Source organism: Neovison vison, chromosome 2, assembly GCF_020171115.1.
Source record: "Neovison vison isolate M4711 chromosome 2, ASM_NN_V1, whole genome shotgun sequence".
Taxonomy (NCBI): domain Eukaryota; kingdom Metazoa; phylum Chordata; class Mammalia; order Carnivora; family Mustelidae; genus Neogale; species Neogale vison.
The window spans coordinates 37,287,881-37,311,966 of record NC_058092.1 but is presented as its reverse complement, the minus strand read 5'-3'; the positions used below and the strand labels follow the sequence as shown (position 1 = coordinate 37,311,966).

The window sequence follows — 24,086 nt, the reverse complement described above, 5'->3', positions numbered from 1 at the left end:
TACTTTTACCCCCATTTTGTTTTATTTCTATTTTATTTTATTTATTTTTTAGAGAGAGCACAAGCCAGGAGAGGAGCAGAGGCAGAGGCAGAGAGGGAAGCAGTCCCCCCCAAGCTGAGCAGGGAGCCCAACTCAGGACTCAGTCCCGGAACCCTGAGATCATGATCTGAGCCGAAGGGAGATGCTTAACTGACTGAGCCTCCCAGTTGTCCCCTTACCCCCATTTTAGAGATGAGGAAACAGAGATAGGGAAAAGTGCAGTGACTTTCTTAGGGCCACCAGCGACTAAGCAGTTGAGGAGGAACTTGAGCCCCATGCGGTTGACCTTCAATCACATATTCTTATCCAAGCCATTAGGCTCAGTCCTGTGAGTAGGTTCCAGGCTGGACACACACAATGCAGGCCACACAGGGCCATGCAGGTGACAGGGCTTCCTGCCACGGCTTTTCGTGGGGACTCAGAGCTGTGTGAGAGAGTCTGGTAGGCCTGTGTGTCTCCTTAATTGTATCTTTTAAAAAAACGCTCCCCTTCCCTTCACATCCTTGTCGTCACTCCCGTGCTGCTGCCCCAGTTTGCTGGCCGACCGACTGTGACTCTACGGGTCTGATTTGCTAGGGTGGGAGACGGGGAAGCAGGTTCCTTGTGGGGGCACTGGAGTTGTCACTGAGAGCCTGAGTGGAGACCCAGAAAGAGGAAGGAGGTGAAGATGAGAGCCAGATTAAAGGCAGAGACAGAAAGAAGAGCAGACCCAAAGAGTGAGAGTTTGAGATAGAGACAGCAGAGTGAAAGAGATGATAAGAGATAAAAGGGAGGGAGTTCTTGTGGTCCCCTCGCCCCCCTATTAAAGATGGGGAAACTGAGGGTCAGAGGAAGTGACCTTACTTCCTGGCAGATGTGTCTGTCACTTTTGCAAACACCATCAATTCAGTTCCTCTCCTGTCCTCAGATATCTACCCTGCTCGGGGGTCTGGCCCTAAGCAACAAGTGTCAGGCTGTCAGGCTGTGCCAGAGGGCTCTGGGGCACGCTAACGAGGACAGCAAGAGGAGGTGTCAGCACAGGATGGATCAGGGACGGCATCCCGGACAGGATAAGACTGAAGCCAGACCACAAAAAATGTTTGTAATCAACTTTACGGAGGCATGATTTATATACAATGAAATGCACCCATTTAAGTGTACAGATTTTTGACTTTTGACACACATAGGCTCGTAAAAGCAGCACCATGAAAAAAGGTATAGAATATTTTCATTCCCCAGAGAGCTCCCCTCTGCCTCTTTGCTGTCATCTCTCCTGTCACCCCTGATCTGAACTCTGTCCTTACAGATTAGCTTTGCCTTTTCTTGAGTTCTCTATAAATGGAATCGGACACAAGTATACTCTTTGGGCCCGTCCTCTTGCACTGAGCATAATGTTTTGGGGACGATTTCATATTCTTGCGTGTATCAGTACTTTGGTTTTTGTAACTGCTGAGCTGTGTTCTATTGCATGACTGCACCACACTTTATCCATTCACCTATTCATGGGCATTTGGAATGTTTCTGGTTTTTAGCTGTTACGACTAAAGCGTCTGTGAGAATTGAGTCCTAGAGTTCTTGGGGACATATACTTCTCAATTGTCCCAAGTAAGTATATGTCTATAAACTGTATATTTATAAGGAACTGCCAAAGAGTTCTTCAAAGTGGGTGAGTGATTTTTGCACATTTCCCTTCAACATATGAGAACTCCAGTTGCTCTGCCTCCTCGCCATTCCTTGCTATTATCAGTCTTTTACTTTTAAAAAATATTTTATTTATTTTGGGAGAAGCAGAGGGACAGAGAGAATCCCAAGCAGACTCCATGTTGAGCATGGGAGCCATCATGGGGCTCAATCTCACGACCCTGAGATCACGACATGAACAGAGATCAAGAGTCAGACACGTAAACGACCGAGCCACCCGGGCAGCGCTATTGTCAGTCTTTTAAATTTTAAATTGTCTTTTAAATTGTTTTAGCTATTTGTTTTTAATATTTAGGGTCACAAAGGATTTAAAGTGGTTCGTTATCACAGTGCTATCCCCTGTCCTCGTTTATGAAGTAGTTCTCTCAGTAGCAAATACACCATTATAGCTAGCAGGAATGACGAGGCCATCGGGTCCAAGCCAAGATGGGTGCCAACCAGCTGAGTGACCTTGGGTGAGCTGCTCCTGCTTCCTCATCTCTAAAGCTGGAGTCACACTGGCAGCCTGGCAGGGCTATGGGAGAGGACATGGCAGAGGGGAGGCAGAAGCAGGGAGTGGTGCAGGCAAACATAACAGGTGCTCAGGACCTAGAGCCCTTTCCAGCGGCCCAAGGGGCCTACCCACAGGTATGTACGCATACTGTAAGTCCTGGGCCTGGGTCAGTGACCACCAGCCACTATTTGCCAGCGAGAGGGCTGGTGGAGGGGGGGGCGGGGGCGCAACACACACACTCTATCCTTTTCTGATGGCTCTAGGAGCAAACCTGTGGATGGCAGAGCTGTCTGGGCAACTCTGCTTGTGAGGACAGAGTTAAGACACTAACCCATTGCCTCTGGAGAGCACCCCTTCTCTTCTGAATGTTCCTGTAAGGGCTGTGGGTCAGGGAGAGGGGTATGGCTTCAAAGCATTAGGAAGCACAGTGTTTTCAAGGGTCTTCTGGTGGCCCTTCCTGCAGGCGACAACAGCAAACCAGAGCAGCGGTTCTCAAAGTTGGGGTAGCATGCGAATTACCTGGATGGCCTGTTGAAATGCAGACTTCAGGGTCCAGAGTCTCCCATGTAGCAGATCTGGGGCGGGGCCTGGGAATTTGCATTTCTAGCAAGTTCCCAGGAGATGCTGATGGTCTACTTTGAGAAATGCGGAATTAGAGGGATGCCCTTTATGTCCCAGGGAACCGTGGCAGCTGTGCTGGGGTTTGGTAGCACAGAGAAGTCTCTCCCCACCTTTCAGCTTGGAATTCTGTCTCAGGCCTGCTTGCGGGCAGGGCGAGGTATCTCTCAGAGCAAGGAATGAAGGGAGACTGCAGGGAACTGGGAGGGGGAAACCATGACACCTCCTCCAGTCAGAGTTCTTAACCTTGAACATGTGGCTCCGCAAAGTTGCTCAGCCTCTGTGCCTCAGTTGGCTACCTACAAAATGGAGGTCACGGCAGCTCCTATTTCTCTGGGTTGTTGTAGGATCATCTGAGTTAACACTTTTGAAGTGCTTAGACCAGTATCTGCTACATGGCACCACCACCTGTATGTCTTGGAAGGAAACCAGGCTGCCCACCAGCAAGCACACCTCCAGCCTTCCCTCCGGAAAACAAACTCGGAGGCGGGGGGCGGAGGAAAAGCTCAGAGATCCGCTAGAATCCAGAACCGGGTAGGAGGAAACACTTGAAAAAAATTAAAGCTTCAAATTTGGGGTTTAGGAAGAACCCAGCCTTTGGTAGGGGTATGGAGGGAGGTGAGGGACAGAACGGGGAGTGGCCATCAGAGCCGCAGGCACCAAACCCCGAGAGGCTGTTCCCTCCAGGCTGCTCCCCTCCAGGACCAGACACCAGACTGACCTGTCTGGGTCCCAACCTCCCCTCCTCCCTTCACCCTGCCCCCCAGCCCAGGCGCTCTGGGTTTCCTGCCGGCCCAAGGCCCCTGCTTGGGGCCGGCGGAGGAGGGGTGGCATTTCCTGGCAGGGCCATGGGCCACGTCACTCGCTCCTGGACGCGCTCGGACAGCGCGCTGACCGACAGGCACCAGATGCTATTTCGGGCGGCGCCCCGCTCAGAGCGCAGTTTCCGTTTTTCCACCGACCGTCGGAAACAGGGCTTGGGGGGAGGGTGTACACGTCACGAGCCCCCAGCTCCAGGCCGGGGTGGGGGTGGGGGCAGGTCCGGGATGGCTGCCAGACTGTCACAATCTGGAGCTTTACGAACAGAGGTGGGTTGGTGAGCGTCACCTCCCCAACCGACCGATGCCTGGGCACATTCTATGCCATGGGGCTGGCTCACAAGAGCTTTGCCTCTGTCCGTTGTTCCTTCCCTACAACCTGGTAGAGTCATTTAATGCCCCGTAAGAGAATCCGAGAGCCTGTAGATGCCTCCAACACCTTCAAAACCGAATGCAGATTCTCTCCCTCTGTCTCTTTTACTCCAAACCCCCATCTCCAGGAATGACACCAACATCTAGGCAAAGGAAAGCCAGAAAGCCAGAAATCCAGGGTTCCTGGATTTCTCCTTCTCCCTCCTCTCCTAAACCATATTCTTAAAAATTCAGTTTTGTATCCTAAATACATGCCATCTTCATCAGCTTCAGTCCACCACCCTCCAGTTGGACCACTGTATGTCAGAACTAGTCTTCCCACTTTCCACCCACCCACACCCCTTCTCCACCTTGCAGCCAAAGAGTTTCCAGAAATGCAAATCTGATCTTATGTAGGACTATGCCCACTCTCAAACCAAATAAACGAAACGCCTCCCCCCAATCCTTTAAAATGACCACAGGCTTGCTCCAACCAGACTAAACTCTTCTGTTCCTTGCATGAACTTAAGGCTCTTCTGCTTCAGCCCTTATCCCACGTGGAAGGCTCTAGATGTTCACTCTTCTACCCACCCTCAGATTGCATGCTTATTTTTTAAATTTTTATAATAAGATTTTTTTTTTAGTTTTTTTTTTTTTTTTTTTTTAAGATTTTATCTGGGGCACCTGGGTGGCTCAGTTGTAAGCATCTGCCTTTGGATCCCAGGGTCCTGGGATCATGTCCCATATCGGGCTCCTTGTTCAGCAGGAAGCCTGCTTCTCCCTCTCCCATTCCCTCTCCCTCTCTAGCTGCGTCTCTCTCTGTCAAATAAATACATAAATCTTTTAAAAAATAAAAAAATAAAGATTTTATTTGAGAGAGAAAGAGCGAGAGAGAGCACACACATGCACAGGCAGAGAGAGGGAGAAGCAGGCTCCCTTCCATTCAAGGCTCAATCCCAGAAAGCTAGTTTCCTAGAATCATGACCAGAGCGGGAAGGCAGCTGCTTCACTGGCTGAGCCACCCAGGTGCTCCTGGATCCCACTCTTAGATCTCAGTCCAGGCATCATTTTCTCAGGGAAGTGCTCCCTGGCTGGGCTTTCTGATGGGAATGGCCAGCACCTATTAGCAAGGGCTCAGAGGTGAACTGACTTGCTCAAGGATGACAGCACTGGGCTTGGAACTCCAAATTACATGACTCCCACACTTTCAGTTAAGTGATGCTGCCAGCAAAAGCAAAGGGGACCAGAAGAGAGAGAGAGAGGGAAGCCAACCCCACTGCAGGGAAGCTTCAGGGAGGAAGTGGCCAAAAGGCTGAGTCGTGAAAGATGGATGAGAGATGAGAGGGCCATTAAGGGAGAAGGAGAAGCGGTAGCTAGGGCACGAGGGAGGGCTCGATTTAATACCAGTGGGTGAGGCAGGGCAGGGGCCATGGGGAGAGAGCAAGAGATGGGGCTTAATAGACCCAGGGACCCCTCCTCAAGGTCCCTGCCGAAGGCGGGTGTGGCTGGGCCAGGGGACGCCTTGTGGCAAATCCAGGAATTAAACTCTTTTCTGCAGACCAAGGATGGCCCTTCTCCCATGAGATTCTGTAGATGTTACCTGGATCTACAGGACACCCTGACTTCCACCAGAGAGCACAAAAGGAACTGAAGGGACAGCCTGCACTGAATCAACCATATCTTCACAGAGAGTCATCCTGATGGCAAGAAGGGACCAGGACTCAGACTGTGACCACACTCTGGGCTCCATCCTTGACTGGGACTCAGTCTGAGACCAGGCGAGGGGCTTTTCCCTAGTTCTCAGGCACCAGACCAGAGCTCTCGAAGGACCAAGCATCCTGGCATGTTGGGTAGAATTGTGGACTGGGAACTGGATACTTGAGTTTGGCTCTCAGCTTTTCCTCTAGTCACTGAGAACTTTGGCCAAGTCCTATCTCTCTGTGCCTTAATTTCCTTCCGTATAACAAGAACCAGAATTCCCATGCCATGTGCATATGGTGTCGTCCTGGGCTCTGGGCTGGGTGAGCTTCCATAGATTCTTATTCTCACCCCTTATTCTACCCCCCCCTTTTTGTGTAAGATTTATTTATTTATTTGAGAGAGAGAAAGAAAGAGAGTGAGAGGAGCAGAAGGAGAGGGAGAGGGAATCTCAAGCCGATTCCACACTGAGCGTACAGCCTGACATGGGGCTCCATCTCACGACCGGTGCTGAAATTGAGTCCCTCACTCAACAGACTTCACTACCCAAGCCCCTCACCACTTTTTTTAATTATACTTTTTTAATTATAGTATCAGGTAGGTATTATCTCCCCATTTTACAGACAAGCAAATGGAGGTTAAGAGCCAAGTGACTTGCAAGATTTGAGCTTGTGCTGTTTCCACTTCACCAGGGGATCTTGGTCCTTCTTGAGCCCAGATCTCTCCTTCCAGCCTAGACTTTAGCTGCCCTTTTTCTTCACCTGGGCTCCTGAGAGGACTCTGAGGCCAAATTTGTTTCAAACCCAGGCTCCACCCCGTACTAGATGTACTAGATCTGTCACCTGGGTTAAGTTTCTTTGACTGTCTTTGCCACAATTTCTTCATCTCTAAATGGAGGATAATAATAGCACCTGCCTTTTAGGATTGTTTATGAGAAGGAAAGGAATCTGTGTTTGTAGAGTGCTTAGAATGGTGCTCCCATAGCAAGATTAAAATGTTTAAAATATAATGGTGGGTTGGGACGTTCCCAGGTTCCGGGCTTAGCCTGGAACTCTGCAGAAGGGACATTAAAATCGCTCCGTTGACAACAGTTGTCCCTCCCCAGAGCCCTTGGATGTGAGTTCAGTCTATGGCCCTGGAGGCAAGCACGCTCCATTTTAGCGCAGAATAGAGCCAGGGTTGAGGAGGGTGAGCGGGGTAGGGGGAAGCGGGGAGCTTTTTGGGATGAGGAACTGCCCTTTGAAATGCGGGTGTCTAGGACACTGGAGAATGAATGCCAGGGAAAGGTTGGGGAGTGATGGTTTGGGTGTCAAAGGCAGGGTCGGGGTTCTGGGATGAGAGCAGCCTTAGAAAGGTGTCTGGAAGGCCCAGGGACTGAGGTTGCGGTGCCCGGTTCCCGAGAGGTTTCGGGATCAGAAATGGGGCTGGACTCGCCGAGTCCTAGACTGCGCGCCTGTCTCCGTGGCGCATTCCGGAGCCGGTCCCAGCGCCCCACAACCACTCTCCACTCCCTCCGGTGAAATTGCCAAATTAAAATGAATCATTTGGCCCATAATGGCCGAGGCGCTTATCGGGGGCGAGCGGACCCGCGGCAGTGCCTTATCTCGGCGGCGCACACGGCCCCGGCGCGCCTCGGCCCATGCTAACGAGGCCCAGAACGTGAGCGGGATTAGCGCGCGTCGCTGGAGGAGCCCAGGCGCGCGGGCGGGGGACTGGGACGGGGACGGGGGCGGGGGCGGGCCTCCGCTCCAAGGACCAGGCCTCAAAATGGCCACACGCATCCCCCCGTAGCAGCAAAACGTGAGCATTCCGGCCTTTTTCTAGGGGAAAGCAACCTGCGGCCCCCCGCGGAACTCCCCATCAGTTCCTCTCTTCTTTTCCCCGCTCGCAGAAGAGGGCTTCGCTCCTTTTCCCTGTGTTTCTTTCGATGGGGGGCATTTTCCACGGACGCCCTCCGCTCGCCGCCGCCGCCCCTCCCGCCTCGGAGACTCTCTTCCTTCCTTCCCCTTTTTCCTTACGCAATATACAGAAATGCGCGAGGCGGTGGTTGGTTTTCATTTCTTCTTGGTGGTTGTGTGCATGCGGTGGGATTGTGAGTGCGTGTGCGAGCCGTCGGCAATGCTGACTTCTTCCGAGTGTGGTCTTCTAGGCGAAGGGCTGTGTGTCTGAGTGTGATGGTGTCCGCGGTCTTTGGGCTGTTGATTTGGATTCTTCGAGCCCTCCTGCGTTTTCATCGCTGTATACGATTATGCTCGTTTTTCCTTCTCGACAAGAGTCTGGCTCTGCGTGTTGGGTTGTGTGGCCTTTGCGACTGTATTTGGGTGGTTTCGTTGTTATGTCGGGCATATGTGATCCTGATTACGTTAGATGTGTGTCCATGAGCGATTGCGTTCTGATTTCGTTGTATCGTGTTGGCCAGTGTGCGGGCCTGACCATGTCGGCTTGGAGGGCAGCGCCGTGTTGTGTTTACTTTGCTTCCCTTCTGTGGGGCTGGACCGTGTGTGGTCCTGTCCGTGCTGGGTTGTGTGCCTGTGTGCTTGTGTCCTTTAGAAGTGTATTTGCAGATCGGTGGGGGGTGGAGGGGAGGGCGAGCTGGAGATGGAACCGCAAGTTGAGGAGGCGGCAAGGGGGCGGGGAGAGGGATTTCACATTTTATTCCAAATTATGATGTATTCGGAATCCAGTGTTGGCTTGGATGGGCAGACGGAGCCTGATCGGCGGCTGCTCTGTCCAGAGGCCGGTCGGTGCCTCGGTGTTTGAGGGGTTTGTTAGCGAGTGGGAGGTTCTTCCAGGCTCGAAGCTGAGCAGCGCTCGCCGAGGCCCGCGCCTTCACGCCGGTAGCCGCTGGCTTCGGTTTCCGCCGCACCCAGGCTTCATCCATTTCTGGTCAGTTTCGCAGGTACCTCCGCGGGGTCTGCGGGAGAGGCCTGGAGAAGACAATGGGCGCATTCTCCGGGTTTCGCTCCTGGGGTGGGGACCCTCGGGTTAATCTACAAAGAACACTTTTCCATCCCTTCCCCTGGTGAGCGACATTGCGGTATGGGTCAGGTATCCGTCGCATGGGTGACCAGAGCCAGGCTTTGTGGAGGGATGGGATCAGTGCTGCCCTCGCTGTATAAAAATGGATTTTGTTTTGCCAGTTATAGTGGTTATTAATGTCATCATCATCATCATCATCATCATCATCATCATTCTATTTAATTAAAGTAATCGTTGAGTAGCGAAGTGGCTTGTCCAACCTTTTAGCTTCTTAGGAGCGATAACAAAGCAACCCGGTCCCCCCCAGCCAGCTCTATTTTTTTTTAAGTTGCTGGGTTTGAGGTAGGGAGAGAAAATGGAGAGAGGAACGGGGCACAGAGACGCTGTCATAAAGCAAAAATTAACCCGGACCTAAGACACAGGAATGAGTGGATTCCCCCCTCCCCCACCATCTGGATTGGAAGAGGAGAAAGAAAATTTCCCGCATTGGACTGAAACCCCAGGGAAGAATTATTCCTATATTTCCACCAAAGCCAGAGCAAAAAGGAGTCCTTTGGAATTAATCCAGGATTTCGATGTGTAATCATAAACTGGACAATTTAGGCAAAACAAATTAAATAAAACCCTTTGGAGAGGAAAAAAATGCAACCTAGATCCCCCTGTCTTACACACTGGGGAGCAGTATTGGACTTTATCCTCCTTGCCTTTGCCTTGTTTATTGCTGCAAGGAATTATTAGAATTCTCCTGTACTCTGAACACTGAAAAAATTAAAATCATTGTGTGGAGATGGTTGAAAGGAAAGTGGCAGCGGGCTTTTCTTTTCTTTCTTTTTTCTTTCTTTTTCTCTCTCTTTCTTTCTCTCATTGGTAGGAAGAAAAGAGGGGACCTAGATAGATCAGGTATTTGCCACCCCCATCCTCTTGGATCCGGGCTGTTCTGATTCCATTCCTGTGGGAAAGTAGCCTTTCGAATTGGGTTCTGGTTTCGTTTTGCACTAAAGGTGGGCATGGAGAGAATGGGGACCTTGGACGTTCTGCCCTACAGATCAGGGTCTGAAAACCGGATTCCCCTTTTCCAACACACATTTACCCATCCAGTGGCGCTAGGCTTTTCGGCCGCTGATCCGGCCTGACCCAGGTTCCCAAGCCAACCGCATAGACCCGTCAGTGCTTAGAAAACAAACTCGGCCACACTGAGCCAGACAACCCCGTCGGAGGACCCGAAATTGTTCCCGCGGTCGTGTAGACCTTAAGCTCCTTGTTGTTGTTGGAGTAAATAGTTATTCCTGATTGGTCAAGTGTAGGGTTCTTTTTTAAGGGGCCTGGGGGGAAGCTTCAAACACCTGCAGGGTGGGGGCAGAAAGGCATTTGCAATTCCCTGGGCTGCTTGGCGTGGACAGGAGGTAATTCCCAGCCATTGACCCCCATTTCTCTCTCTCCCTCCCTCTCGCCCTCCCTCTTTCTCTCCACCCCCATCTTTCCTGGAAACTGGCTTTGGGCGCGGCAGACTGCCCAGGACCACACCGTGGCCTAACTGCTGGTCTCTCAGCGAGAGAGGGGAAAAGCAAAGATCCCCGTCCGCAGCTTGGACCTTGGCTCCCGCCCCTCTCCTGCGGCGGCGGAGTGGAGATCCTATTCAGAGGGGCCGGTTTCTCTAAATATGCCCCAGGTGAGTTTTGGGGAACAGTATCAGTGGAAACAGTGTCCAGGAAGACCTTGGGTTCCGGCCTGGGGTGGGGGAAGCTTAGGACAGAGGATAGTCCAGTCTACAACTGGGGGAGGGGAGGACGAACCCAGAGCTGGGAATCTGGTATCTGTGTCTCTGTGACATCTAAAGCCCTTTTCATTTTGATCCTGGGTAAAAACACCTAGCCGGACCTAGTTCCCCAGGCCGCTCCCATCAGTCCTGGTTCTGTGGGTGTTTCACAAGGCTCCTAACTTTGGCGCCGCTATATCCGGATGGTGCAGGCTGTGTGTGCCTGGGCCGCTGGCAGGAAGAAGGCCCAGCCACCCCGGCTAGCTAGCGCAGTCCCAACTCGGGTGGGCCTTGACTGGGGCCTAAGGCCTGGGGTGGGGCTGTGCTGGAGCACCCCTCCGCTCTCTCACTCTCTCTCTGTCTCCTAGTGGCTGGAAAGGTGGCTCTCTTCCCTGGTGCTTTTGGTTCTCCAGCAGGCTTGGGGCTCCCCCAGGGGGTCATTCGGGTGTGGGTGCATTATGAAGGACAGGAAGCCAGCTAGCTCTTAACTCATACCAGGAGAGGCTGTTTTCATAGGAGAAATTTTCCCTGCCGGGCATTGGGAGCTGCCCGAAACCTAGTGCCTGCCCCCCAGGAGCTCCTGGGATCCCCGTCTTGCTCAGACACAAACGGAAATGTTGCGGCCATCTGGCAACAGGAGATGAGGATCCGGTGTTGGGGGCTTCGAGTTGGTTCTGGGTGACACAAAGACAGAGGACTTGTACTGGTCAAATAGTCTAGTGTCATTCTGTTCAAAAGCTTCTCCCCACTCTCTCATCTTCCCCAAATAAAAACAAATGAACAAACAAAAATCACTCAGGCTTTCCTTCTAGTAATCTTAACCGAAGCCAAGTGATGGGGTTTAGTCCCCTACAACCAAAGGTACTTATGAGTGCTCTGTCGGCTTTTTCTGGAGCATGGACCCCTCCCCTGGGTGATCCTGGTTGCTGAACAGCCCGCTGGGTTTTCCTAAGGTCCGGGGATGGGTGGGGAGAGGTTGGCCACAGACCCTGGGAACCAATCATATAGGCTTATCACAGGGAACCTGTGAGATATAGATATTTATAGGTGGCTGGGGAGGGCATTTGGGGCCAGGGTCAACTCATTTGGAATATGTGATCCTCTTGCCCCTCCGGGATCCGTGCTTACGTGAAGACTTGGAATTAATCAGAGGGTATAAATGTGTCATAAGGAGAGCTTGCAGTGTGCACAGTTTGTTTGTTACTGAGTTAGAAGCTGTGGCTGAAGCACGTGTCACTGGGCACACAACGGTGTGTGAGGACAGTAAGGTAGGGTGCCAGGACCTTGGGGCTTGTCGCTTTGACCATAGGGTAGTATATTACTGGTGCATTTCCCTGCTGCAGGGGAGCCAGGAAGACTGGACTAGTAAACCTCTGGTGCAGTGTCTTGGCAGTCCCATTCTGTGGATACGGATCTATTGTTTCCGCCATAGTCGTAAACTCACTTCCAGTGAAGCCTTGAGGATCCACTGCCTTTGCGGCTCTTTTCACCAGGTCTTGGGGAATTCTCTTATTTCCGGGTGAGCCCATGGAGTTGGCAGACCCAGGGCAAAAGCGCAATCCAAATGGCAATTCTCTGTCAGCTTGTGTGTGGCAATTTTGCTGAGCTCTGAAGGAGGTTTCAGAAGGTCAGGTCTCTCTTCTGGGGTGGGAGGACGTTTCTCAGGCCAGCCCCGGTCCAGAGTGGTGCAATGGCAGCACAGCTGCCGTGAATGATTAGACGGAATCTGCTTGGGCTTGATTTTTGTGTATTTTCTGCTATGAAATATCCCAATCATCTAATTTTGAGACAAGAAACCCTATTTTCAACATCTTATAAAGCCTATTGATTTGATTATATATGTGTATATCTGTGTCTGTGTATGTGTGTGTGTTTATTTTATGAAAACAACTCAAAAGCACCCCCAAACTCCAGACCCAGAGTCTCCTGGTTTTTTGGTTTTTATTCTTTTGGGGCCCGGCTCCATGGGCATCCAAGCTGGGTGATGGAAGCCTCCACCCCTCTACCAGCAAGTGTTAGTGGAGAGTAGAGCTTCTTTGGTCACCCTGGAGTATGGTTTTGGAGAAAAGGAGTGTCCTCAGCCCCAGCAATATACTTAGGAGGGTGTATACAGGAGGATAGTGTAGACAGAGCGAGATTGTAGTTCTCGGTCTTGCTCTGTGGCTCTGTGGCAGATAGGTTCACGTGACCTTGGGCAAGGCAGTCCCCTTGCTGGCTGGGTCTCCTTGTTAATAATAATGTTTACTTGAGCATTTGAACGGTGCTTTTAAATGCATTAATGAGGTATTCCTCCCATTTCCCAGACTAGAACAGAGGCAGGAGAGGGGGATGGAAGAATTCAAGGGCCTTCATGATATCTATTCCCACTCAAGGGTGGAAGCTGAGACCCCAGTGGCCTGGGGGCACTCTGAATGCCTGGGTTCCACATCCACTTAGCCAAGCCTCCTTTCCAGACCGCACCTCATTTCTGAGTCCAGCTGAGCTCAAGGAGGTGGAATGTGGAGGGGGAGGGGATTAGGGCTAGGATCATCTCTCCCACGAGTCTCATCTCTGGTATGGTGGGGAGTAAAGGGCCACTGGGGTTTCCAGCAGCTGTGTAGAATACCCGGTGTATTTGCTTAGTGCAGACGGACACTCCCTGCGGCGGGGGGGATGAATATGTGTTGAAAAGGAGGGCAGGAGTTTCTGCCAGCTGTGGCACAGAGGACCCGGGGCCCTGCAGCCTCCATTCCCTGAGGTCTCTACTTGTTGAGAGGCAAGGGAGGTTTGAAAAGCACCCCACCTCCGCGCCAGTTTCCCCGCCAAAACCAAAAGGGGGGGGCGGGAGGAACACGGTCAGGGGATTTGTTCCCTCCTCTTCCCTTGCGGCCTGAGCAGGGGGACACGATGTTAGTTCTTTCTCGCCTCTTTCTACATTTCCTTCCTCCTTTTTCCCCCCTTCTGTTTTCTTTCGCTGGCTGTATTCCTTTTCTTCCAGTGCCTGTCGTCTTTTTCCATCTCCTCGGTCTCTGTGTCTCCCAGACACCCTCTTTCTCTTCTCCCAAACCATAGTCCCTCTTTCCCTCCTGCCTTCAGGCCCCGGGGTGGGGCGGGGGCGGGGGGCGTGTGTCCATGTGGCACTAAGTCCGCCTCTTCCCACGTCTCGGTGCGCGAATTTCTCTCTGCCCTTCACCCACCCTTCGGTGGGCTGGGGGCGGTTGTAAGAGCGGGCGTCCGCTTGTCTGTCTGTCTGCCCGCAGGATGACGGAGCGGCCGCCCAGCGAGGCGGCCCACAGTGACCCCCCGCTCGAGGGACGGGACGCGGCCGCGGCCGAGGCCCGCATGGCCCCCCCGCACCTGGTCCTGCTGAACGGCGTCGCCAAGGAGACAAGCCGCGCGGCCCCCGCCGAGCCCCCGGTCATCGAGCTGGGCGCGCGCAGCGGTCCGGGGGGCGGCCCCGCTGGTGGGGGCGGCGCCGCGCGGGACTTAAAGGGCCGCGACGCGGCGGCAGCGGCCGAAGCGCGCCATCGGGTGCCCACCACGGAGCTGTGCAGACCTCCGGGGCCCGCGCCCGCCTCGGCCCCCGCGGAGCTGCCCGGCGACGGCCGCATGGTGCAGCTGAGCCCGCCCGCGCTGGCGGCCCCCGCCGCCCCCGGCCGCGCGCTGCTCTACAGCCTCAGCCAGCCGCTGGCCTCGCTCGGCAGGTCAGCGCCGCGGCGGGACAGGCGGGACGGGCGGGACGGGCGGGACGGGCGGGACGGGCGGGCGGGGTTGGGGGGGAGCCCTCGGCCCAGGCGTCCCTCCTGCCCCTGGGGCACCGCCTTCCTCCCGACGGCGCGGAGCGGCGGGAGCGCAGGAAGAGAGGGGGTGCTATGAACCCGAGGGCGGAAAAGCCCGCGAGCCCGAGCCCGAGCGCCAGCGACTGGGGGTCCTCTGCGGGCGTGTGCGTGTGCGCGGGGCCGGCTGTGGGGTGCGGAGTGCATGAGTGTGCGCAAGCCCGAGAGTGGGTCCACGCCTTTGGGAGTGCGGGCTGTGGCTGCCAGTGAGCAGAAGCACGCTGGCCGCGCTGTATGGGGTGTGTGTGTGTGTGTGTGTGTGTGCGCGCGCGCGCGCGTGCTTGGGTGTCGTGGGGACCAAAGGGAGTCGCTTGAGTGTGAGCAAGAATGTGTCTGAATGCGCTCGCCGTGCAATTCTTCTGGAAGCTGCAGCCCTCAGTGGACAGGTAAGAGATAGGGATCTGAGGTTGCAAGAGGGCTCCCTACCCTGAAACCGCTACAGGGCGGGTGTGGGGAGCGGATTCCTTCCTCCCCTTCTGACCCCCTATACCCTTAGCTTCCGTCTCCGGCTGGGGTCTGTACCCCCCCTCCTGTTAAGGTGTCCGTTCCCCTGCTGGGGCCACTGAGATGGTGGGGAGATGGAGGTAGGTTTGGGGTGGAGACAGGAAGATGAAGCAGGGGTTGACAATGTGGGGCAGTTAGTGAGTCTATGGGAGATCTTGAGGAGGAAGCTGTTGAGATCCCAGAGTGGTGGTGGGGCTGGGGTGGGGGGTGTAAGCAGTGGTCAGTGGAGGGAGGTTTTCTTTCTGCTTTCTGTGCACAGGCCCCCTGGGGCCAGGGCAAAGGTGGGGGTGATTTGTGGGAAAAGGGACCCTGTGCCCTGTGAGGTGCAAGTTGCCCACCATCAGGTGTGAATGCGACCCCCTGCCGGTGTGGGTACCTGTTTGGGAGGGTAGGTGTCTGTGGATTGTATGCTCGCTTCTGGGAAGGGGCGTATGTCTGCCGGTGGGTTGTGTGTATTTAATTTTGCGTATGCTCCATGTGTTCACTTCTGACTGTGTGAGTGGGGGGGGGAGGGGTGTGTGGGTGTGTGGCCCCTTCTTCCCTTGTTTGTCTCACCGAGGAGAGAGAGTAGCAGCATTCTGTGGGTGTGTTTGGGTGTCTGTGTGTGATGCTCCTTCCATCCCAAACCCAGGTATGAAGGGAGCAGGGTTATCCTTGTTTTCTAGGGGGAGAGGGCTGAGGAACCTGTGGGGAGGATCCCTCAGGAGGCTTTCTTCCCTCCACCTACATATGATCTTGTGATCTGCCTGCTCCCTCCCACAGTGGGTTCTTTGGGGAGCCAGATGCCTTCCCTATGTTTACCACCAACAATCGAGTGAAGAGGAGACCCTCCCCTTATGAGATGGAGATTACTGATGGTGAGTCTACCTGCCTCTCTCTTTGTACTCACCCCTCGTGCTGGTTAGAGCCCCAAAGGTGGGATCTTCAGGGACTATACACCACAGGTGTCTCACGGAGATGGGTTGGCTGCCTTGGAAGGAGAGTCTTTGCCCTGCAACTGACCTGGGTCAAGGGGAAGTCTTGGGTGGAGCTGGGGGGGGGTGCCATACTCACGCTCCTGGGAAGAGGGCACATGGCAGTGAGGACACACTGCAGCATTTAGCCCAAATCTCTAGGGTCAGTTGCAGTCCCCACTGTAGATCCATTTCCACATTTGGCAAGAATCCCAGGGGGAGGGCAGAAGACCCTCGGATTTCTTGCACCTCCTCCCAAGTCCTTTTTGGAATCTGGAGTCTGCTCTCTCTCTGGAACTGGACAGCTAAGGCCCTTGTTCTAGGTCCCATGATTGTGGGGCCCTCTTATCCTCTGTTCCATACCCAGGGCTGAGACCTGGAGTTCCCGTCCCGACATCACAGAATCTACCCTGCCCTCCCTGCCTCCTCTAGAAGGTCCCCAGCACTACTATTGTGAACTACCTGAATAGTCTTTCGCGCTGAACTTGGGAAAGGGGGTTGGATGAATGGGAAATTTGGAGTATCCTGGCCCTCTTCCCATGTAGTAGATGAGACCCAACACCAGGTGGCGGGAGAGCAGGCCCTTCAGAGCAAATCCCTGGAGCTACTGCCCATGTGTCAGCTCCACTGGGGCCTGGGACCCCTGTAGGAAGGACACCTGAGACTTTGAAGCCGGACTGGGATTTATTCAAGGAGCCAGCAGGAGGGATATGTATCAAGCTGGAGCTTCTGGAGAGGAGTCCTCTGTGGTGTTCTGGAGGGGAGAGGGCCTAGAGTCTGGACAAGGAACAGACCTTAGAGGACCTAACTAGCCAGGGACTTGAGGCGTGTAGGTCCAAGAGGGAAGGGTGGTGGGTTGTCAGTGCTGCTGGGTTAGAGAGGGGAGGGAAGTATATCAAATAGAGAGTAGGCAGGACCAGCCACAAAGTTCCCCAGGGAAGAGAGGGCAGAAGATAGGAGAATCAGGAACAGAGAAGAGGAAGGAGGAGAAGGGACAGGAGTTGAGGTTTTGCGGGGAGTGCAGAACTACAGGGAAGCCATTACTCATAAATGTCACCAATATTTACTGAGCATCTACTCAGTGCCTGGCCCCAGAGAGGGGGAGGACACAGAGGGATGGACAGACTTGGGGAAGAGGAAGGTGTAGAGAGGTGGGGAGTTCTCTGGGAAGCTGCCAGAGAGGAATAGACAGAAATGGAGGTGAAGAGGAAGGTGTGGAGGGGGGGGCGCGGTACAGAGTAGGTCCATGAGACTTTGGAATCAGAGATTTCACCAAAAAGAATCCATAGAGGTGGAACTAATGGAAGGGCTGAAGTTGGGACTTGGTGTGGATTCCTACTGCTGAACTTTTCTGATTCTCTGTTTCCTCATTTGGAAAGTGGGGAGAGTAGTAGCTTCCTCACAGCTTGCTGAGAGAGTACAGTGGGGTAAAGTGTTTTTAGGGCCTGGCTGGGGGTAGGTGCTCCTTTCGGAGTTCTTTCTCGCTACAGCCGTGACAGCAATTGTCATGTCTCTTCCTCAACTAGTTGCTCCCTCCAGGTCAGCCAGCATTAGCCATGGAGCAGGGATGGACCTCCTCATGCCACAGTTGAGGGATGGCCCTCTGTCTGGCCCGGAGGCCAGAGAACAGAGAGTTATTTCCTCTGCGGTAGGCAGCCCAGGGGAGGCCGGCCAGCAGGTGTCTGTTTTTTCCCAGTCTGGGCTGGTCTTTGGCAAAGAGTCAGCTGGGCCCTGGGCCTGTTGGGGTTTGGAAAATCAGCTTGCAGAGGCTATCAGGCAGGGGGTACATGGTCCTCTCTGAGAGGTGGTATGTGTGTATATGTGTGTATATGTATATACATGCATGTGTGCATCCGTGTGTATGTGTGTCCATGCCAGTGTCCGTGCCCGGGTGAGCCATCCTGGTCTCTCCTTAGCGGTGAAGCAAGCTGTAGGACCAAGGGGAGGCCTTGACCCCTCCTCTCCTGTTTTCCCCTATCCTAGCCTCCCCTTTCTGAGGTTGAAGAGGGCGAACAAATATCCCCAGCCTAGGAATTCTTTCAGTGCATGGAGCTTCCTGGTGACCGCTGGGAGCCCGGCGCTGGGCTGGCCTCAGTGTTGGGAGGGGAGCGGCCACCTCAGCCCAGGAGCTCAGGAGCATCAGGAGGGCCCCCTTCTGTTTTCTCTGGCTTTGGGAATGCCAGGTCGGTCTGGGACATTGAGTGCAGTGCTTTGAATGCCATAGGTGCTCAAAACATGCACACTGGGGTCTGTCACTGCTTCACAAGGCTCAGGACATGAATATAGTCTGAATTTCGGCTAGTCTGTCATCAGTAGACATGGAGAGACTGAGGCAGCCCTCAGACACCTGTTTCGAGCCTGGCATGGCCCATCTCTCCATTTCTTTTCTTGGGGAGAGAGCCCACAGGGTAGGTTGTTTTCCCTCTAGTCTCTGCTCTCTACTCCATTCCCCCCACCTGCCAGCATGATCAGCCAAGCCTGTTTTCCATCACTCTTAGAATAGAGTTCCCCCACACTTACTGCAGAGACCTGTGGGACCTGGAACCAGTCTACTCTGATCACACCCACAACACCCACACTAATTAGCCAGGTTGGCTTGGGCCATTTTCCAGCTCAGGGCCTTTGCACATGGTGGTCTGTCTTCCCTACCTGGGCCTGGCTGGCTCTTCTTCAGCTCAAGTTCTTACCTTATAGAGGTCTCCTTCTCCAATCTGCCATCCCCAACCACCTCAGCTAAACGTAGTAGCTCCTTTCCATCTGTTACTACATTCAGCCTCCTGTTTCTTTATTTGTTTGCTACTTGTTCGTCATCTGTCATCCCCATTAAAAGGTATGCTCCATGAGGACAGGGACCCTATTCCCCTTCGTGCCTGGCACGGTGTCCGGCACGGTACCCGGTTATTAGTATGTAACTGATGGGTGGGTGACGGTAGCTGCCATTTACTGAATGTTTAATCTGAGGCAGGTTTGTATTAAGGACTTTACCTGTGGTAGCTGTTCAATCCATGTGACAGTCTCATGATTTCAGTTACTCTTGTATTATCTCCATTTCACAGATGACTAAGCTAAAGCACAGAGAGTTTAAGTAACCTGCGCCGAGTCACTGTCTAGTGAGTCCTAGTCAGGGATTCAGTCCAGAAAGTCTGGCTCCAGAGTTTGTCTTTCTCACTAGGGCTGTATGGCCTCTTGGCACAATGAATGAATAGCATAAGGTCCTTGTCCTCAAATGCCTCACAGCCCCAAGAGGGAGACATGCATAGACACTAATGGTCAAAAGTCCCAGAAGGGTGCCTGGGTGGCTCAGTCAGTTAAGTGTCTGATTCTTGGTTTCTGCTCAGGTCGTGATCTCCGGGTTGTGAGATTGAGCCCCTCATCAGGCTCCAGGCTCAGCACAGGACTGTTTAAAAGACTCTCTCTCTTTCTTCCTCTGCTCCACCCCTTCCTCCCCAGTCGGATCTGTGCACACGTGTGCGTACATGCTGTCTTTCTCTCTCTCAAATAAATAAATAAATATTTTAAAAAAAAAAAAGATGATGGAGATCAGGGAGTTGTAGGGCCATGGTTGTTGGTGAGGTCTGGCCGGAGGAGTTGAGGGAAATCCCCCAAGTGGAGGAAACAGATGAATGGGGGTTTGAAGGCTGAGTAGGAGTTTTCTTTTCTTTTGGTAAAGATTTTATTTAATTATTTGACAGAGAGGGACACTGAGAGAGGGAACACAAGCAGACGTCATGGGAGAGGGAGAAGGCAGGCTTCCCATTGAGCAGGGAGCCCGGTGCGGAGGTCGATCCCAGGACTCTGGGATCATGACCTGAGCTGAAGGCAGATGCTTAATGACTGAGCCACCCAGGCGCCCCAGGAGTTTTCTAAGTAAAAAGCAAGAAGGCATTCTAGGTTTCCCAAGTTTTCCAAAGGATAGTGTCTCTTCTTCTGTACAGGAAAAGGTGCCTTGGGGGACATCCATCTCATTTTTTTAAACTCTTGTCCTCCTATCTCCAGGTCCCCACACCAAAGTAGTGCGACGCATCTTCACCAACAGCCGAGAACGATGGCGGCAGCAGAATGTGAATGGGGCCTTTGCTGAGCTCCGCAAGCTGATCCCCACACATCCCCCAGACAAGAAGCTTAGCAAGAACGAGATCCTCCGCTTGGCCATGAAGTACATCAACTTCCTGGCCAAGCTGCTCAATGACCAGGAGGAGGAGGGTACCCAGCGGGCCAAGCCTGGCAAGGACCCCGTGGTGGGGGCTGGTGGTGGAGGCGGTGGGGGAGGGGGCGGTGCACCTCCTGATGACCTCCTGCAGGACGTGCTGTCCCCGAACTCCAGCTGCGGCAGCTCACTGGATGGGGCGGCCAGCCCGGACAGCTACACGGAAGAGCCGGCCCCCAAGCACACAGCCCGCAGCCTCCATCCCGCCATGCTGCCAGCCGCTGATGGAGCAGGTCCTCGGTGATGGGGCCGGGGCCATTCAGGACCAGCCGGGAGGGCACCCTCAGGCCGCTGGGCCCGTGGGCTTCAGGGCAGGTGGGGTGAGGATTGGGCAGCTCTGAAGCAGGGCAATGGACTCGATGAGCTTTCCTTGGTGTCTGAACTTGGCAGAGCCCTAACTGCCCCTGGGGCAGCTTCCCTGACTCCTGCCTCAGTGGGAGAACAGAAAAATGGAGCAAAGTGGTAGGTACTTTTTATGAAGACGGCACGGTCTTCCCCCTCCCCCAATCCCTAAGACTTCTCCAGTAAGAAGCTGGACTGACACTGCTTTTGTCCTGGAGCTTAGGGGCCCTGTCTTTGCCAAGACCTGGGGTTGTCAGCTCTCCCCGACAACATCCAGCAGCCTCTGCCTTGCCTTTAACCCCTCCCAAGCTGGCTGGTGTGGCCTGTGTGGCCACTCTGTCCAAATACGTAGGTACCCAGTCGCCGCCCATATCTGGGTGAGCCCCATCTTCACCCAGGCCCATGTCGGTCCACCCAGCTTGCCAGCTGCTATAGACAGTCACAAGCCTCGAGGTGCCTTCTATAGGGCCTGGTTGAAGAAGATGGCCAGTGGACAGCTTGCTCTCAACTAGCTGGGCCAGAGGGTCAGAAAACCCAGTAGCCCTTACTGCTTGCCCCGGGGATCAAAGCTCTGCTTTCTCCCCACTGAGACTTGCCTTCCTAATCCTTTCGGGGACTGAGTCTGTAGCTGAGAGCCTGCCTTGGCAGGCCTCATGAAGGCAGAGAGAGGGAGAATGGTGAGTGTGAAATTGAACCAGAGCTCTTTGGGGCTTTGGGTTCGAATCCTGGCGGTGTCTCAGAGCAGCCTGCCTGTACTCTCCACTCCCCGCCGCTGTTCTGGTGGTGAGCCAATGGCTGGGTGCTGATGGCCGTGTGCCGATGGCCATGCGCCCCTGCTTAGCGTGGATGTGCAGCCCTGTCTGTGGGTCCTCTGATGCTCTTCTCCAGGGTGTGTGTCTGCTGACGGTTTGGTCTGAACCCAGCTGAGCACAAACCCTGTCCTGCGAATTCCTGGCATTTGGGATTTTTGCTTGACTTTAGTTATTGGTGGGATCTTTAGGTCTTGATAAGACCCAGGCTGTAGCCCCACTTGGAGGGCAGGGGGAAAACCAATCAGAGACCTGGCTGAGACCCAGACAAGTGCACATTCACGCAGCAGAATCTCCAGCACCCCTGGATTCTACAACTCCGAGTCATCTAGGGTGTGTATGGAAGGCTGGCTTACCGCCACAGGAGCACCCCGCTCTGAGAGCTGTACATGAAATTTTTGTAAATCGAACCCTTATCCTTCATCTTTTAAAGAAATACTACCGCAAGTCCTTTTGTAAAGTGAAGAATTTTTTTGTAGAGTGGACCACTGCCCCTTGTTGATCTCTTGTGTCAATCCAGGTGGTGGGACATGGTTTTCTTAAGGCCAGGCCTGCCTGTGACATGCGTTCCACACCCATGGAACAAACCCCGCACAAGCCCTATACACGTGTCATTGTACCCTCAAGTCACCGCAGCCACCTCCTACCAGATTCTGTCTTTGAGGTTAGAGGGAAGACAGTCCTACCCAGTGAAGGGCCTTGAGCACAGCCCTGTGCTCACAGGGCACAAACCTGGCTCTGTCCCCTCCCTCTTAAGTTGTGAGGTCTAGTTTGTGAGTAGGGGAGCAACGTGGTAATCCTTCAGCACTCAGACTCTCTGTCCATTTCAGATCCCCAGCATCCTATTTTGCTGAACATTAGGCTTGTTTTCTTTCCAATGCTTGGAATCTCCTGTGAGGAATCCCATCTGTGTAAAGAGGGAGCTCCTAACCTCGGTCCTAAAGCTGCGTTTGCTTCCTGGTGGATTAATTTGACCTGGGAGTGAACAGTGGCCACAGTATGGATGGATGGAGAGGTTTTAGGAGACAGATCGCTCATTCTATCAGGAACTCAGGCTTCTGGCTTCCTCTTTTCTCAGACTTGCAGAATGACGTGGATAAGTTATCCCTCTCTCAGTGTCCGTTTCTCATAAAATACCCTGGCTTGGCCTGTCCACTAGGGCTGTGGATTCCATTCCAAGTGAATTCATGAAATTAGAAGCATTTTGAGACCAGAAAGAACTCTTTCGACCTCAGCATCATTCCTGCAATGGGGTTTCCTATCCTGAGTCCAGGGCCTGGGCAGTGGGCCAGTCTGCCTGACTGCGCAGGATCTGGGTAATTTAGGTTCCAAACCACTTTTGCCTGAGTTATCCGAATTGTCCTCATTTCTCCAGATTGACCTCATTTGTGTCTCCTTCCAAGGAGAGGTAGAGGAGTGAGAATGGAAAAAGATATGGGCAGAGAATATGTAAGACATAACACGGCTTCCCGCAACGGGCCTGGGTAGGGATGGGCAAAGCCTCATGTTTTTGTAAGACCGACTGAAGATTCAAAATTTTAATGTTCATCTGCACCCCACTTGCCCCACCCACCACGCCCTCCTCCTTCCTCTGCCTCATCACCTATGAAGAAATGGCAACCTTCCAAGAATAATAACTGTGCCAAGGGAAAAGATGTAAAGGGGGAAAAAAATCGAGAACAGAGATGATCGTAAGAACTGGAGGGATTCGCATCTTTTCAGGAAAATTCTTATGCTTTTATTGGCGGTGACAAACGACAAGATGGTACAACCTTTCTTCTTTTCCAAAAACAGAGCAAAGGGCCCAGCATCTGTAGTCAGCCGACAACTATCTCGGCCTTTGGGGATGGTCTGGTCGTACTTGTGATTCCGATGGTACGTGACCCCCCCGCCGAAGGCTCGCCCCTGCCCCTGTACATAGAGCGTTGTTCCTGTGGGCGGGCCCAGCACTTTCCGTCTATGTTGTACTGTACGTGATGGGTTGTGTTGGTCTGCATTTTTCTGCAGAAGAGGAGTAACCGCTCCAGGTACCTTGACCTTTGTACAGCCCGGAGGCCAACACTGTGGGCGTGACTCTTTAGCAACCAACCCTTGTGGTGATGATGTGTGTATATATATAAGGATATATTGGGAAGATTTCTAAATAAAAGTTTTACAGACGGGCTTGGACTCTGTCCTTGCAGCTTATACCCCCCACGCCTGGGAGTTGGGACATTACAAGGAAGGGGCCTGGTAAGAGTCTGTCTCTCCCGAAATGGAGGGAACTCCAGAGCTCAGCTGTCCTCTCGGGTTGGGATCCCACTCACCACCCACTACCCGGAGGCTCCCCCTATGAAGGTTCCATTCTTTTCGCTCTGCCAGACCTCAGAGTGGGGGACTCTTCTTAGCATCGTGTACCCACACTTTTGGCTCGGGGCCACCCCACAGATGGTCCCCTGTATGTGTTGGGTTCAGGCTCCACGGCTGGGCCGGTTGCTTTTATCATTGGTTCAGACTAAGTTCTCAGCAGAGCAGGATCCCAGGGGCCCTCATGACTCAAAGGGAGGCTGCCTCTCTTATGCCTGGCTCTTTAGGGTCTGGGGGTGCAGGATTCACGTGGGGCTCGGGGATAGGCTGAGGCTTTGGGGTTAGTGATCAGTGAATGGAGGCTCAGGAATGGGAAGGCCCGTACAGGCAGGGACTCCGGGTTCTGGGCAAGGAGGGGAGCTGAAGGGTAGGGTGGAAGAGGAGGGTGGGGTCCCGCAAATGGACCATTGGAACTTCAGGGAGCTCAGTAGGTCAGAATTTCCAATGGAGAGCCAATCCTTTCATTTAACAATATTTTTCGAGCCCCTCCAATGGGCCAGGTGTTATTCTAGTTACTGGAGATCCAGCAGTGAAGAAAACCAACATCCCTGTTCTTGTGTTGCTTGAATTCTAGCAGGGAGGCAGTAAACACACAGATCAGATACATGCGAACATATGAAATACATTGATTATGGGATTGATGTAGTAAAGATACAGCACATTAGAAGCTGATTAGTA

At 53.4% G+C, this 24,086-nt stretch overlaps 1 protein-coding gene and 1 long non-coding RNA gene across 5 annotated transcripts; both read left to right on the top strand.

Moving 5' to 3' along the window:
• The first annotated feature begins 7,469 nt into the window (after window positions 1-7,469).
• TAL1 (TAL bHLH transcription factor 1, erythroid differentiation factor) lies at window positions 7,470-20,614 on the top strand. 4 transcript variants are annotated; one of them, XM_044238178.1, is made up of 6 exons: window positions 7,732-7,743; window positions 8,490-8,583; window positions 10,184-10,345; window positions 13,672-14,115; window positions 15,514-15,608; window positions 19,701-20,614. In XM_044238178.1, exons 4-6 carry the CDS (start codon window positions 13,673-13,675, stop codon window positions 20,153-20,155), a joined length of 993 nt encoding a protein of 330 aa, XP_044094113.1. In that variant the 5' UTR covers window positions 7,732-7,743; window positions 8,490-8,583; window positions 10,184-10,345; window position 13,672; the 3' UTR covers window positions 20,156-20,614. The 4 variants fall into 4 exon arrangements, with proteins under 4 accessions (XP_044094114.1, XP_044094112.1, XP_044094113.1 ...); XM_044238179.1 differs by lacking the exons at window positions 7,732-7,743; window positions 8,490-8,583 and adding an exon at window positions 7,470-7,497; XM_044238177.1 differs by having other exon boundaries at window positions 7,728-8,583.
• Window position 20,615: 1 nt separating this feature from the next.
• On the top strand, window positions 20,616-23,225 carry LOC122899943. Its single transcript, XR_006383159.1, has 2 exons — window positions 20,616-22,937; window positions 23,070-23,225. It is a non-coding gene; the product is annotated as an uncharacterized LOC122899943 (long non-coding RNA).
• The last annotated feature ends 861 nt before the right edge of the window (window positions 23,226-24,086 follow it).